This window comes from Herpailurus yagouaroundi, unplaced genomic scaffold (assembly GCF_014898765.1).
Source record: "Herpailurus yagouaroundi ecotype Mexico unplaced genomic scaffold, PumYag 28, whole genome shotgun sequence".
Classification (NCBI taxonomy): Eukaryota; Metazoa; Chordata; class Mammalia; order Carnivora; family Felidae; genus Herpailurus; species Herpailurus yagouaroundi.
This window is the reverse complement of record NW_024412376.1, coordinates 95,327,080-95,342,908: the sequence shown is the minus strand read 5'-3', so window position 1 is coordinate 95,342,908 and position 15,829 is coordinate 95,327,080. Positions and strand designations below refer to the sequence as shown.

The 15,829-nt window shown below is 40.1% G+C and overlaps 1 protein-coding gene across 6 annotated transcripts in view; it reads right to left on the bottom strand.

Moving 5' to 3' along the window:
• Nucleotides 1-15,829, bottom strand: part of ABCG2 (ATP binding cassette subfamily G member 2 (JR blood group)) — a 129,981-nt gene that overhangs the window by 58,406 nt on the left and 55,746 nt on the right. The window contains exon 1 of one of the 6 annotated variants that reach the window (XR_005791499.1): nucleotides 8,783-9,185. The exons of 1 other annotated variant lie outside the window; for it this stretch is intronic. Coding sequence is in view for 1 of the 5 variants with exons in the window: in XM_040478583.1 (XP_040334517.1) it covers nucleotides 8,783-9,078 (296 nt within the window). In the remaining 4 variants the exon portion in view is untranslated. Of the gene's footprint in view, nucleotides 1-8,329; nucleotides 8,656-8,729; nucleotides 9,186-15,829 lie in introns of those variants that run through there. 4 more of the 6 variants (XM_040478583.1, XM_040478602.1, XM_040478612.1 and 1 more) reach the window with 4 other exon arrangements.

Here is a 15,829-nt window from a genome sequence, read left to right as displayed (position 1 = left end):
TGTGAGAAAAGGAACTTAAAAATCTGAATTTTAACTTCCATAAATTATCCCTTGCATTTCAAAAGTATCAATCAATGGATTTTAATGTTATCTGATTTGACACATCCACTTTGAACCATCCAATGTTGACACTATATTCAGGTCCAAAGGCTACTCAGTAACAGAGAGTTAGAATCAGATCGCTGAAGTCTTCAGGACAAGGAAACAATCCCAGTCTGGCACCCTAGGCCCCCACAGCATCACAGCGGAGTGATCTGGGAAACATGGCATGAAGGACAAGATCAGCCAGAGAGGAAGAGACCCCATCATGGAAGGTCTGTACAACCAATTAGACCCCACTGAGGCCTTAGAAGCAGGACTACAGATCTAACTATGTTTTTAAATGACCACTCTGGCAGCGCTGTGTGGCAAATGCAGCAGCAAGGGCCATTCGGTGGCTAGTGCAGAAACTAGGTAAGACATAGTTGGACAAGGAGATGAGCTGGGCAATGACAGAGGGGACATCAAAAACTCAAAGACTCGGGGCGCCTGCGTGGCTCAGTCAGTTAAGTTTCCACCTTGGGCTCAGCTCATGATCTCGTGGTTTGTGGGTTTGAGCCCCACATCAGGCTCCATGCTGGCCGCTCACAGCCTGGAGCCTGCTTCAGATTCTGTGTCTCCCTCTCTCTCTGCCCCTCCGCCACTCACACTCTGTCTCTCTCTCTCAAAAATAAATAAACATTAAAATTTTTTTTAAAAATTTAAAAAAACCTCAAAGACTCTGTTCCAATGCAGTTAAGTTTTAGGTGTCTGTGAGATATCTGAGAGAGAGATAGCTACCTTTGGTTAAAAACAGAGCCAGGAGCACCTGGCTGGGTCAGCTGGATCTCAGAGTTATGGGTTTGAGCCCCACATTGGGTATAGAGATTATTTAAAAATAAAATCTTTAAAAAAAACCCTGAGAACCATAAATAAGACTTGTGGATGACAACCCCCCACCCCCAGTGTCTTGGGGTCTTCATCATGCAATAATGTATTATTCTTTTATTTTTTAACAAAACGCTACAGACCCACATTTGACTGAGCATTCAAATATAAACTGTTTTCCAAGAGGCATTTATGCATTGACACTGTCATACACTATTGTAAAGTTTAGGATATTGGCAGCCACAGTGAATTTTTAGCCCCTTGACCTTCTCTCCCCTGATGATCTTGTCCTTCCTACTATCTTAGTCCTGCATGCTCCCAACACTGGCAGTGTCTTCACATCCACCTATCTTTCTCATCTTTTATCCATCTCCTATCTTTCTGGCGCACTGCCTTTACTTATCACAGGACAACACCCCTAGGACTCCTCTGATCCCACTGAAAGTTAACCCTCTACTCTCTTCATAATTTCTTTAAAGACATTTGCACATCACAAAGATATGACCTATGCATATCTTTAAGCTACAGAGCTAAAAAAACAAAACAAACAAACAAAAAAAAATCCTGCTTTCTTACCAGACCCTAATAAATAAAAGTTCACGTGTTCACTGTGTTTGTTTTCTAAGCACTTACAGGTCATCATTTGAGAAAAACTGGGAACTTTTAAAAAACTCTGAACCCTAAAAATTGTATGTATTTCCCATGAGACTAAACCCAAACTGGCAACTACAGTGAGGTCTTCTATAATGTTTGAAATTGAAGGCATTATTCTTTTTGTAAACATGCACTTCTAGGTCACAAATCTATTAAACTTAAAAAGCCCAGAGTAACCCCAATAACATAGCTAGTGCCCAGATGGTGGTTTCTAATAACATTCTCCAAAAAAGGAACCCATGTCTCGGAGAAATGATTGATTCCAGGGTTGAGACATGGAGAATACAAATTGAGCCTGCAGCATTCTGTAGTATCAGAAAGTAAGGATAGGGGTGCCTGGGTGACTCAGTCAGTTAAGCGTCTGACTTCAGTTCAGGGCATGATCTTGCGGTTTGTGAGTTCGAGCCCCACATTGGGCTCTCTGCTGTCAGTTTGGAGCCCACTTCAGATCTTCTGTCTCCCTCTCTCTCTGCCCCTTCTCTTCCCTTCTCTTCCTCTCTCTCTCTCTCAAAAACAAATAAACATTTTTAAAAAAAAAGTAAGGATAAAGCTTTAAAGTTGGGGCAAGGAGGCAGGGGGAATGGTGGTATGTCAAAAGGGCACATAGGCCAACCTGAAAGAAAGTTCTAGTGGCCAAGGCTGGAACAGGTTGAGCAGCAAATTAAATAATGACAATATTGAATTATAATCCATAAAATAACAAAATAGCCATGAATTTTTACTGATACAAATAGTTGAGTAACTAAATGGGTAAGAATTAGTAAACTTAGAAGGAGAAAAAAATTTTAAATCACTATTAGAACAACACAGTACAATGTACATCAAGTTCCACCAATGGATGTTAAAATTAGTGAACAAAGTTTAAAGAGAAAGAAGATATTTGCATAGTCCAAATTTAAGTCTAAGGAGAAACCGGGTATTCGCATAGTCCAGGTTTCTCTCCCAAGATACCTAATAATTACAAAGAGAAAAATAACTTTCCACTGGGGACCTGGCGAATAGCACCTTAACCAAGGTTTACGTCTGCAATAAGATGTCATGTACCTCTAACAAAATGTACTGAGATTCCTTCTGGTATTTTTTTCCCCAAAATGCATAACCTCAATCTAATCATGAGAAAACATCAAGTACTAACTGAGGAGCATTCTATAAAATATCTGACCAGTACTCTTCACAAGTTCCTGGAACTGGATCCTGAATGGAAAAAGGATAATGAAAAGCCAGTGAAATCCAAATAAGTCTATAGTTTTGTTAATAGTATTACAGTATTGTCCCAATGTTAATCTATCAGTTTTGACAATTTTACTATAGTTATACAAGATGTTACAGAAACTCTCTGTGCCATATTTTTTTGCAACTTTTCAGTAAGCCTAAAAATTATTTCAAAACAACAAATTAAAATCAATAATGAAATAACCCCCAATTTTTTCAATGTTTATAATGGAAGCATGATGTCAGGCTTAAAATCCCATCTTTGTTCTTGAAAACCTCATCAAGAGCTATGCAAACCCAATCACAGCTTTTCAATGCATTCTCAAAAGCATTGTTTTATAAAGGATAACACATCAATAACATCTTTTTCTTGTTACCCTGTCATAATTATGATTAGCTGAAATTCATGATATGAGAGTAATGAGATCCACCTAAAAACCAAGCTTTAAGGGCTATCTCTATCGCACTGAGAAGGGAAGTAAGAGCAGGAAACTTACCTTTTCTAAACTATTCTCCAGAAGTGATTTGTGCCTCTTCCTTATTTAGGTGGAAATTGTGGAGGGAGAGAAGCATAGCAATTTGCCTTTTGTGGAAAAATTCAAACCACTTCAATTTGCCTCTGGGATAGGGTAGCATTCTACCAGGTAAGATGGAATATATCTCCCTGGGGGTGGGGTGGGGTGGAGAGATATGTATCTACATCTGAGGTCAGAACACAATGAGTGGTCCGTAGCTCCAGGGAACAGCTAAGTAGCAAGACCAGATCTATACTGTAGCAACTGGAGTGGGTCAACTGGCCCTAGATTGCTGGTAATATCCGCAAAAATCAATGCTGCATGTGTCAAATGGATTCTACTCCTAACTTAGATTTGATATGGAAGTGGTGAGTGATTTGGCATGATATCAATAGTACTATTAGATTTAGGTATGAGGGAATTGATATCATTAGATTTTTAACTATAATTAGCCTACTGCTTTATGATTTCTGAAGTACACGTTTTATTTGAGGTAACTATTATGAGGTACACTGGGAAGACATACAGTATCCCCATATGATGGAACAGGATAAAGGGATCAGAAAGGTTATAAATCAAAGTCAGGTGGTAGGTTTGCAGAACCAAGACTCCAGTCTCTAGACTTCCTTGCACAGAGTACGTATGCACTAACATAATGGACAAGTATTATTTCCTGGATTCCTGCATTTCCTGCAGTTTTATTCCTTCTGTTTTTATTAGTAACAGGTAGGTGTTAGGAACAAGTTATTAGTTACTAAAAGCATTATTTTCAGAATAGAAAAGGCATCACCCAAACCAGCTTCTACCAACGTATTAATTAATGCTGCAGACTTGTGCCACCCAATATGGCAGCCACTAGCCACATGTGGCTACTAAATACTTGAAATGTGCATAGTCAGAATTGAGATGTGCTGTACATGTAGGATACCCACCAGATTTCAAAGATTTAATATGACAAAAAGAATGTAAAATATCTCAGTAAGTTTATATTGATTGCATACTGAAATTCTATCTTGAAGATATTGTTTATATAGAAAGAGAGACAGATATAGACAGTGTTTAACAGTTTCCAAATAATAGTAAGCTTTATAAGGATCATTTGACCCTCACAAATTGGGCAGTTATTCCCATTTTACAGAAGAAGCTATGCTGGGGTGACTACGTGGCTCAGTAGGTTAAGTGTCAAACTTAACTTGGTTTGGCTCTTGGTTACGGCTCAGGTCATGACATCACAGCTGTGAGTTTGAGCCCTGTGTCAGGCTCTGTGCTGACAGTGCAGAGCCAGCTTGGGATTCTCTCTTTCTCCCTCTCTCTCTCAAAATAAATAAACTTAAAAAAAAATTTTTATAAGAGGCTATGAGCTAGTATTGACGTACCAGATGCTAGGTCTTTAGACTTTTACTGAGTAATGATTCCACTGGCAGAACACTTAGGTTGTAAAATATAGCTTGAACATTATTTAAAAATAATAGGATAATAATGGGAATACCTTTAGCATTCGCAGTGATGGGCCACATAGGAATATGAAATGTCCTCAGGATGCTTGATACTCTGCACTACCACTCTGGCAATGTCAGCTGACCCCACATTCCACTTCTAGACTCCTGAAATAAAATATAGATCCCTCCCATCCCAATCCACATGTTCTCTGGTCCCATAAAGAAACTGTGGTCCAGAGAGATGAAGTGCTTTCATCAAAGGTAGAAAATGAAGGAATGACATTTATCAGACCCTAATAAGATCTGGCCTCCCTACTCCCTAACAATTTATGCCCCCACATGACTTACAGTGAGCTGCTCTGTAAACATGTAAGTAAACTGTGAAACAAATTACCAGATGAGACAGAGAGAGGAGAAAGAAAGAAAGAAAGAGAAAGAAAGAAAGAAAGAAAGAGAAAGAAAGAAAGAGAAAGAAAGAAGGAAAGAAAAAAGAAAAGAAAGATAAAAGGAGAAGAAAAAAGAAATGAAAAGAAAGAAAAGGAGGGAAACAAAAAGAAAGGGAAACAGAAGGCAGGCATGCTAAACTTTAATAAAGTTCAATATGGTCTTTTTGTCCCCACTATGAGTAACCCAGTGAACTCTCAGCTTCCTCCTCTATAAATATGGGATTGAAATATTCCCTGGAAGGTTTAGTCTGAGCATCAAATGAGAACGAATATAAAAACACTTGCACAGAGAAAGCACTCAACCACCCATTGATGGCCACTTCCTTTTATCCAGAAGATAATGATCTTGTCTTAAGGCATTCCAAATTAATACAGGATGGTTGAATAAAAGGGGCAAAATGAAGTATTTTCTTCTCCCTTTCTAAGTATTCTTTTGTCCCTCCAACTTTTCTATCCCTTCTCTCCCCTGTCCTAGGATACAGTAAGCGTGGAGCCAGGGTTGGGCTGTGCAGGTCAGGAAGCAGATAGGGCAGGACCTCCTGTGTGAAAGTATCCAAACTTTGGGTACCTGTCAGAGAGTTTTTCTTCTTACCTTGTAAGACGCTCCACTCAAATGGCCCCAGAGGGAGATCATAGGCTTATTACTTTCTAGAGGCTTCCGGTTTTGCCTTTCCAGATAACTCTAAGAACATAATACCAGAGAAATGACAGAGAGCTACCTAATGCTACCTGGCCCTAAATACTGATTTCCAGCCAGCTCTTGTCTAAAGTGTAAAATTTTTTTCTAGTTGCAAACCCAAAGAGATTGGGCTAGTGATCAGCAAAAGTGTAAGAAACTTTGTTCAATGGGGTTTCAGACACTGCCAAGATTTGACTGTACCCTTCTGTCAAAATCAAAACTTCTTCATTGAAATCAGTACGTTTGCTTTACTCACATCCACTCACCTTGGGTTTCAACAACCAGTGTGCTACTAACTTTCAATGTTATGATTCTCTGAACGGGCATTTTATTTATCTCTATAAATAAGCTAACTGTGTGGCTCAAAAAATAGATAGCCACTTTGTAACAGTCACTGAGTGAAACAGAATATCTTGCTTCAAAAAACAAAAAAAAACTATGCTGGGGGGTATCATGAGAAGGGGGAGTAACTGCTAATGGGTTTCTAGGGGAGGGGATGATGAAAATGATTCCACACACTGTGCACTTTAAATAGGTGAACTGTGTAGGATATGTGAATTATTTCTCATAAAGCTGTGGGGGGGGGTGGGAAATGAGGCTCAAACCACCAAGACAATTTATCATTACTTGTTCACAACCTACTGTGAACGGAGAATGGATATTTTGTGTGTGTGTGTGTGTGTGTGTGTGTGTGTGTGTGTGTGTTTTAATGTTTATTTATTTTTGAGACAGAGAGAGACAGAGCATGAACAGGGGAGGGTCAGAGAGAGAGGGAGACACAGAATCGGAAACAGGCTCCAGGCTCTAAGCAGTCAGCACAGAGCCTGACGCGGGGCTCGAACTCACCGACCACGAGATCATGACCTGAGCCAAAGTCAGACGCTTAACCGACTGAGCCACCCAGGCGCCCCGAGAATGGATATTTTAAAGGATAAACTTTAGCTTTCTGTAGGCAGACCCACAGATCCTATATCCTATAGAGATGACAGCCATTCGGTTTTTTAAGTTTTCACTAAAAAATCGCAACCCTATCCCATAACCCCAGAAAGCAACACAGAATAAGCCTTCCCTCTTGATATAACCTGTATCTGCTGCCAAACTTCTATCAAAAACTCCTGACATAGAAATACAGGGTACTTGAAGAACATTAGGTCCATCTATCCCTCTAAAAAGTCTAGACTCATCCCTGAATAAACCCCAAACCATCAAACAGCAGCATGTATGACCATAAGGTCTCAGCATCCAACAAGGGCTTCTCACAACACTTACGGCAAGGAAAACTGCAACTACAGCTAGGAAATGTACTACAGCATGGACTACTAGGATGGGCACACGGATGCTCTCCCACTGCTGTTCTTCAATCCCCTCTGCATCTTCTGTAACACAAGACATTTCCCTCAGAAATGAATGCCAAGAAAAGCTTTTCTAAGGAGCTGGTAGGTTTCTGCCTTTATCCTCATTGAATTGTGTGACTATTCGTCCCTTTTTATTGTGGCTCCCAGGAGGCAATTTTAATTTGCATAGCATCTGTCCAAGTCCATTTTAACCTGCTTCCCTTTACTCTTGATTGTATTTTATTTTCCACTTGTAATACTTATGCTCACCTCAAATGCTTCATGGAAGCTTAATAAAAATAAATGCAGAGACAGATTTGGGCTCTAAGTGTATTTTAATAGCATCTTAATACAAAAGAATGTGTTTCCTAATCTTGCTGAATACTCAGGGTTTGGAACAAAGATAACCAATACATATTTGTTACTATAAATCTATTTTTTTCTAAAAGTGGAACAAGCTTTTGTATTTTTACTATTAGGCAAGAAAATAAAACTAGGCAACATTACAGTTCTTGTTTTTAACTGCTATATTTACATTTTGGTCTTGAATTTTTCTGTATTGTTCTAACTTCTTCAGTACTATTTCTAATAAGTATTGTAATAAGCTGGTTAATTTTTTGAAGTTAATCATTAAAAATCAACTATCCACAGAAAGAAAATTACAAAAGGGAACTCAATAGCTCTTTAACAAGCCAGCCATCCAAAGTTAAAGTTAGGGACAAAAATTTATGCCCTGAAGATAAGAAAAATACATAAAGTATATTGGTTAATCCCTTTAAAAATACTAATATCAACAAATTTCTCTTCCCACCTTGTAGTAACTTCCATGTTCAGTAAGTTTTTATCCATCTTATATCAACTCTTGTTTCGTACATTCGGAGAAAGACAAGAGTTTCACCCACCGGCTCTTAACACACACCACTAGACACAAAATCCGTTTGCACCAAGACATGGATTTCTGAAAAACCGATGTGAATTCTCAATTGGTATTTCACACTCGTTTTTTCAAACGAAAGTGGGAGGGGCTAACTCAAACCTAGTCATCTCAACTGAACAGTTTTCTATTTTCAACCAAATATACGTGCAATACCCACGGACCACTCAAGCCACACAACATCCCCAGTAGCTTTCGCCATTTACTCACTCGGGTTAATAGTGGTTCAGCTGAACCGAGGGCTTCGATCTCAGGGTCCGTGTGCTCAGAGGAGGAGCACTAACAGTCATTTATATAAACGCCGAGCTGAGTGAGCCAGACCTTCCTGCACACCCTAGGGAAGCAGCTCCTAACAATGGCATCAAGCATCTGTCCTGCGCTTTCTAAATCCTGAAGAGCTTTTCCAAAATCTCCCCGGCTCCTTTCCAGGTTGCTTCCTTCCTGTGACTCCGAAACTCTGCGGGATGGTCCAGGACTCCCACTTCCCTCCTGCGGGCTCTCGACTCCTTGTGTAACGACGGAGGACTCAGGACACAGCTGGAGCGCGCGGCAGACCCCCTTCCCCTCCCCCCTCCCCCTCTCCGCGGGACTACTTTCCGCGCTCTCGGACCTCAGGCAGCCCACCGATGGTGTCGGCGCGCTGGCGGTGGGCCGCGCACTCACACGCGCCGCTGCTGGCCTGGAGAGGCGCCTGCCGTGAGGCACGATGCGGGTCCGGGGCTGCTGGCAGCGGGTCCGGCGAGGTGGAGGGATTGCGAAGAGGCGAGCGCAGGCTGCGCGGACGCGGGCTCTACCTCGCTATCTTTGGACTGCAGGCGGGGAGAGTGCTGGGCGGTGGCTCCCTCGGGGTAAGTGCCCGCAGGCGGGCAGGAGGAGTGGCACCGCCTGCCTGGATGTCCTAACCGCCCGGCGCCCGAGCGGAGGGCGCGAACGGGTTCCGTGTGCTCTGAGCCGGACATTGGATCGGACCGCCACCCTCCCGCAGGGCCGGGTCACGGAGATGACACTCCTGGAGAGCGCAGAGTTGAACCCAAAACTCCCCAGGGCTTGTACCAAAGGGACAGTGTCAGTTAGCCCTGGTGATCACAGGACGCTACGCAAGCTGATCAATACCTTTTCTGGATTGGGTCACTGTCTGTCCCGCGCCCCTAAGCACCAGGGGACGCTAACACCGTGGTTTTTTTCTCTCACACCCGTTGCTCACCCAGAGAGCAAGTAGGTCGCTATTGAAAGAGTTTATGAGAAATTAGGTGCCTGCGCCCCAGGACAGTAAGTTCAGGAACTGAATCTAAGGGGGAGAGGAGCAGATTTTTGAATAAAAATATTACTATGAACAGTTCAATTGTATTCTTCACACTCCTGTAATAAATACTTCTCTGCAGCAGTGTTCGTGTGGAAAAGCCGGAAAGTGTGCATATTCGAGAAAAAGTTTGGTTATCAGGCTTTATGAATGTATAAGATTATCCCAAAATTTGCCTACTGCATCTACCCTTGGAAATTAGTACTTTCATCTGTTTTCTGGTTTGTATTTAGAAACAAAAATCGTTATTGAAAGCAACACTAGGAATTACTGCTAATTCTTCACCCGTTGCTAGAAATCTTTAGCTATGGGGCACCTGGCTGGCTCTGTTGGTGGAGTGTGCGACCCTTGATCTTAAGGTTGTGAGTTCAGGCCCTGTGTTGGGTGTGGATTCTATTTTTAAAAAGACAAGTTTTAGCCAGGAAGCCTATATAAGAAATCGATTTGGGGCGCCTGGGTGGCTCAGCCAGTTGAGCCAGGACTCTTCTTTTTTTTTTTTTTTTAAATATGAAATTTATTGTCAGATTGTTTTCCATACAACACCTAGTGCTCATCCCAACAGGTGCCCTCCTCAATGCCCATCACCCACTTTGCCCTCCCTCCCATCCTCCATCAACCCTGTTTATTCTCAGTTTTTAAGAGTCTCTTATGGTTTGCCTCCCTCCCTCTCTTTTTTCCCCCCCTTTCCCTCCCCCATGGTCTTCTGTTAAGTTTCTCAGGATCCATATAGGAGTGAAAACATGGTATCTGTCTTTCTCTGTAGGACTTATTTCACTTAGCATAACACTCTCCAGTTCCATCCACGTTACTACAAATGGCCAGATTTCATTCTTTCTCATTGCCAAGTAGTATTCCATTGTATATATAAACCACAACTTCTTTATCCATTCATCAATTGATGAACATTTAGGCTCTGGACAACCTGGAAGAAATGGACGAACTCCTAAGCACCCACACACTTCCAAAACTCAAACAGGAAGAAATAGAAAATTTGAACAGACCCATAACCAGTGAAGAAATTGAATCAGTTATCAAAAATCTCCCAACAAATGAGTCCAGGACCAGATGGCTTCCCTGGGGAATTCTACCAGACATTTAAAGCAGAGATAATACCTATTCTCAAGCTGTTTCAAAAAATAGAAAGGGAAAGAAAACTTCCAGACTCATTCTATGAAGCCAGTATTACTTTGATTCCCAAACCAGAGAGAGACCCAGCAAAAAGAGAACTACAGGCCAATATCCCTGATGAATATGGATGCAAAAATTGTCAACAAGATACTAGCAAATCGAATTCAACAGCACATAAAAAGAATTATTCACCATGATCAAGTGGGATTCATTCCTGGGCTGCAGGGTTGGTTCAATATTCGCAAATCAATCAATGTGATACATCACATTAATAAAAGAAAAGATAAGAACCATATGATCCTGTCAATCGATGCAGAAAAAGCATTTGACAAAATTCAGCATCCTTTCTTAATAAAAGCCCTCGAGAAAGTCGGGATAGAAGGAACATACTTAAAATCATAAAAGCCATTTATGAAAAGCCCACAGCTAATATCCTCCTCAGTGGGGAAAAACTGAGAGCTCTCCGCCTGAGATCAGGAACACGACAGGGATGTCCACTCTCACTGCTGTTGTTTAACACAGTGTTGGAGCCAGGACTCTTAATATCAGTTCAGGTCATGATCTCTCAGTGGTGGGGCTCTGTGGGTGGAGCTGTTTAAGATTCTCTCTCCCTCTCCCGCTGTTCCTCCCCAGCTTGCTCTCTTTCTTTCAGAAGGAAAGAGAGAAAGAGAAGGAGGGAGGAATTGATTATACATAATTTTTTAGAATATTAAAAATACCATACCGTATACTTTTAAAGGATTTTAAAGTATATATCCATGATGTGCTCAAACATTTGGGTGAAATTGTTTTTTTTTTTTTTTTGATTAATTTTGAGACCGTTTAAAGATGTTTAAAGACCCATATACAAATATATTTGTCACTTTAAGCCAAGGCTGAGTAAAATTTTTCAAAGCTGGCTCTTGATAACTGCAAAATTTAAAAATGCCCTCTGAAGAATAAAGCTTTACTGGTATCAGTAAAGATTTTAAAAGTTGCCAGCAAACTCTGAAGGCAATTCCAAGAGGGGAATTATAAAAATGGAAAAAATACACATGAATCTGATTTAAAAAGCACATAAAAAAAGAATAATAAGTTGAATATAGCATTCTGCAATTACGTAAAATGAAAACAAACCAAAAACTTATACCTAGAAAATAGCTAGCAATACAAGAAAGTGTTATTTTTCTGGGTTATGACATCAGTGTTCTTTTTTTCCCTCTATTTTAGTGTAATTTTCTATATTTGTTTCATGCAGATATGCAACCTTTATATTGGGAAAAATAATTTTGTTTAAAAGTAAAATAAATCAATGAAATGTCAGTGTTTTAGTCACTAAAACGTATGTATAAAGACAATGACAATACTTACAGTCATAACCTCACCCAAAATAGAGCTAAAAAAAAAAACACGAAAAGAATTAAAACTTTCTGCCTGTTTTTAGTCTAATTTTTAGAATAGTTTGATTTTTTCATATTGATATGTCAGTGTATGTGCTAGTTAACGTTACATTAATTCCTAATCTCACTCTAATACACTCTAAAGATCCACCTAAAAACCAAGCTTTAAGGGCTATCTCTTTTGCACTCAGAAGGAAGTAAGAGCAGGAAGCTTACCTTTTCTATACTATTCTCCAGAAGTGATTTGTGCCTCTTCCTTTTCTAGGTGGAAATTGTGGAGGGAGAGAAGCATAGCAATTTGCTGATTTCTCTAAAGCTGATCATTGCCATCAATTTGATAAATTCAGACTAAAGCCAACATTTAATAAATGTATTGCATTGTTAAGAAATGAGTCATTTTAGCTTATAAGTTAGCATTTTATTTTTGGGCTAGTCATTTTTTTTAATATTTATTTTTGAGAGAAACATGCACATGTGTATGCAAGCACGAGCAGGGGAGGGGTAGAAAGAGAGGGAAACAGCGGATCTGAAGAGGTCTCTGTGCTGAGAGCAGACAGCCCAACGTGGGGCTCAAACCCGGCTGAACAATCCAGCTCAAACCCATGAATCCTGATCATGACCTGAGCATAAAACCAAGAGTCATTGGCTTAACCAACTGAACCACCCAGGTGCCCCTGCACTAATCATTTTCAAATGCCCTGTCTTCTGTTTTGCTGTTTGGGTAGTTTAGGTCACAAAATATAGGGAGAGAGGAACCTAAAGATGACCTTCCTCATTTCCAGGTGAGTCACCTGGTGAAAAGGAGACTAGTTTGCACAGGGTCAAAAGTTAGGGTAAATGGGGAACTCATAGCTTCTAAGACTGCTGCTCTCTGCCCTCCACCTCATAACCTTCCTTTTTTATATTACCAGAGAAGAGTAACTGCCCAGTATTTAGAGAGCCTGATATTGGAATTCCCACTGAATGCATTCTCATTCTGGCACTTTTTCTTTTTACCATATAACTAAACTTATTTTTCTCTCTTGTTGTAATATCAAACAAGATGAAAAAAAATGACTTGGAGGGGCGCCTGGGTGGCTCAGCACAGAGCCCACTTCAGATCTTCTGTCCCCCTCTCTCTGCCTCTCCACTGGCACACTCAATCTCTCAAAAAGAAACATAAAAAAAAAATTACTTTAACCCAGCAAGCCCATACCATCTGCTTTTAGTCTTTTTCTATGCATACACATTTTCTTAAAAAACAAAATGAGCTTACATACAATAGGTACAGAGATGAAAGTCATCATCCCAGAAGTCAGATAGCCTGCATCTGTATCCTGGTTCACCCAAACCCTGGAGATTTCTGCTTGTACTAATTACTTGATCTTCAGGTGGTTATTGGTAATCAGTGGAAACAATCTCTTAGGGTAGTTAGAAAGAGTAAATGAGATAATGTGTGTAAAGCCCTGAACAGAATTATTATCACTGGTTAGCACTCGATAGATGGTAACTATTATTATTTTGTAACCTGCTACATTGTAAACTGCAAACATGGTTCCTTGTCATTCAATATCTTTCTACAACTTTATAATTAATAGCTGCATGGTATTCATTTGTTTGTTATATACCATAATTAACTAATCTTCCTATTAGTCACAAAACATTCTTGTAGCTATTTCATCGCACACATCCAGATAAATTCCAGAAGGCGCCTTGCTCAGGCAAAAGGTGTTGCTTGTTTTAAAATTTTTAATGCAAAAAAATTTTTCTAATGTATATAGCCATATTTCCCACAAAATTATTTGTGCCAAATTCACAGTCTCCCAAAATTTAAAAGGTTGTTTGTTCCTCTAAGCTCTCACAAATACTGGATGGAATAATAATTTCAATCTTTTAAAATTTGATACATGACAAATGTCAGTGTTTTAATGTACATTTCTCTGACTTAGAGTAAATTTTTTTAATGTTTAATGATCATTTGTGGTTTATTCATGAATATTCTATGTAAGACCTTTGCCCATTTCTCTCTATTGATTTCTTAGGCTGAAGAGCAAGTAAACAGAAGGACACTGGATCTCTGATGAACATTGATCTCCTGAACTCTCTCCAAGCTAGTTGAAGTCACTGTTTGTCATATTTTATGAGCCTTATAATCAAACCACAGAATTATCAAAATTAAGATTTCTTTACAATCCTAATTGAAAGCTTTGGGGCCATCTGGAGTCCACACCCATTAAACACACATTGAAGATCTAAGTGGGCATTGGCAGGGGTGGGGTGTCACCTTATGTTTTTGTAGGCAGTATGCATGGACACGAACAGATAGATAAGGAAGGTGACCTCAGGTGAAGGGAGCAAACAAACTCATTCATGAAATCACTTGAGCCTCACTTTTTTTTTTTTTTAACATTTATTTTTTGAGAGAGAGACAGAGACAGAGTGTCAGTGAGGGAGAGGCAGAGAGGGAGATGTAGAAGCTGAAGCAGGCTCCAGGCTCTGAGCTGTCAGCACGGAGCCTGATGTGGGGTTCAAACTCACGAACCACGAGATCATGACCTGAGCCAAAGTCAGATGCTTAACAGACTGACCCACTCCTGAGTGCCCCTTGCTTTTTGAAAACTCCAAAAATAACTGGAAGTTTTTCTTTTTTTGTGGCGGGCAGGTGGTAATACTCCTTTTCAATAATCACACCAGTGAGGGACTTGTCTGTATGGTTTTCACAAGGGTATCAGTGCTTAATGGAATGTCAGCAACAGACACAGGCAAAGGATATAAATTTGTTTAATGTTGATTAAGGGTATGGCTTATTATACAGAATGGCAAACCAAAGCAAAATCAACAACAGTATTCTCTTTAAAGGATCAAACTTTCTGGGCCTGTAATTCCATGAATCAGTCACCCTACTATCAAAGCTCCCATATAGACGTCTACTATGAGAAGCTCTGCTCATCCTTCTCACAGGACTTTTAATGCCTTCTTCGCCTTTCCCAGCTGTCCTGAGCTCTCAGTCTAATTTCCAGCCTGGCCACCAAGTGCAAGGAGCTAGTGAGGGCTCAGTATATTCCTTAATGCTCACTCCAAGGAGTGAGCTTCTCAGAGTCAATTTTCCCCTATCGAGTCCAGGTTTCATACAGGACTTATTTTATGGACATGGGGCATTTGGGTTATGTATATAACATCTGTAATGTGTCCAAGGTATATTTATTTTCACTACTTCCAAGATAAAGCAAGTAAAAAACAGTGCAAGCAGCTATGTACACCATGCTCCCCCGTGAGGTCCGTGATAGGAAGGTCAGTCTGTAATGACTTGAACACCCATGAGTAAGTGAAGGAATGGAAACAGAGTACAGATAACTCCTCCCAAAGTTTTCACTATAACAAGAAGGTGAGAGAAAGGAGTATCCCTTAAGGCCATCTTGGGTTCAAAGAATATTTCTTACTTGATTGGACAGGCTGGAATGTGTGTGCATGCCAAGATGACAAGTCATAAAGAAGAAAAGGTGGTTAACTGGTATAATCAGGTCCCTTAAGAAGGGAGTGGAAATGAAATCTAGAGGAATTCACATTACAAAAGAAAAGGAAAAAAGAGGTTAGAGTGGGAGAGAGCCAAAGCCTAAGACACTCTTAAAAACTGAGAACCAAGTGAGGGTTGATGGGGGGTGGGAGGGAGGGGAGGGTGGGTGATGAGTATTGAAGAGGGCATTTTTTGGGATGAGCACTGGGTGTTGTATGGAAACCAATTTGACAATAAATTTCATTAAAAAATAAAAATAAATAAAAATAAAAATACATTAAAAAAAGAAAAGGAAACTTTTTTTTTTTAATTGTGGTGGAAGGAAAGGGAGTCAGGATGAGTCATGCAGATTCATGCAGATAAATATTTTCATTAGGGAAAAGAAAGAAAATGGAAAGAAATGTACTTTC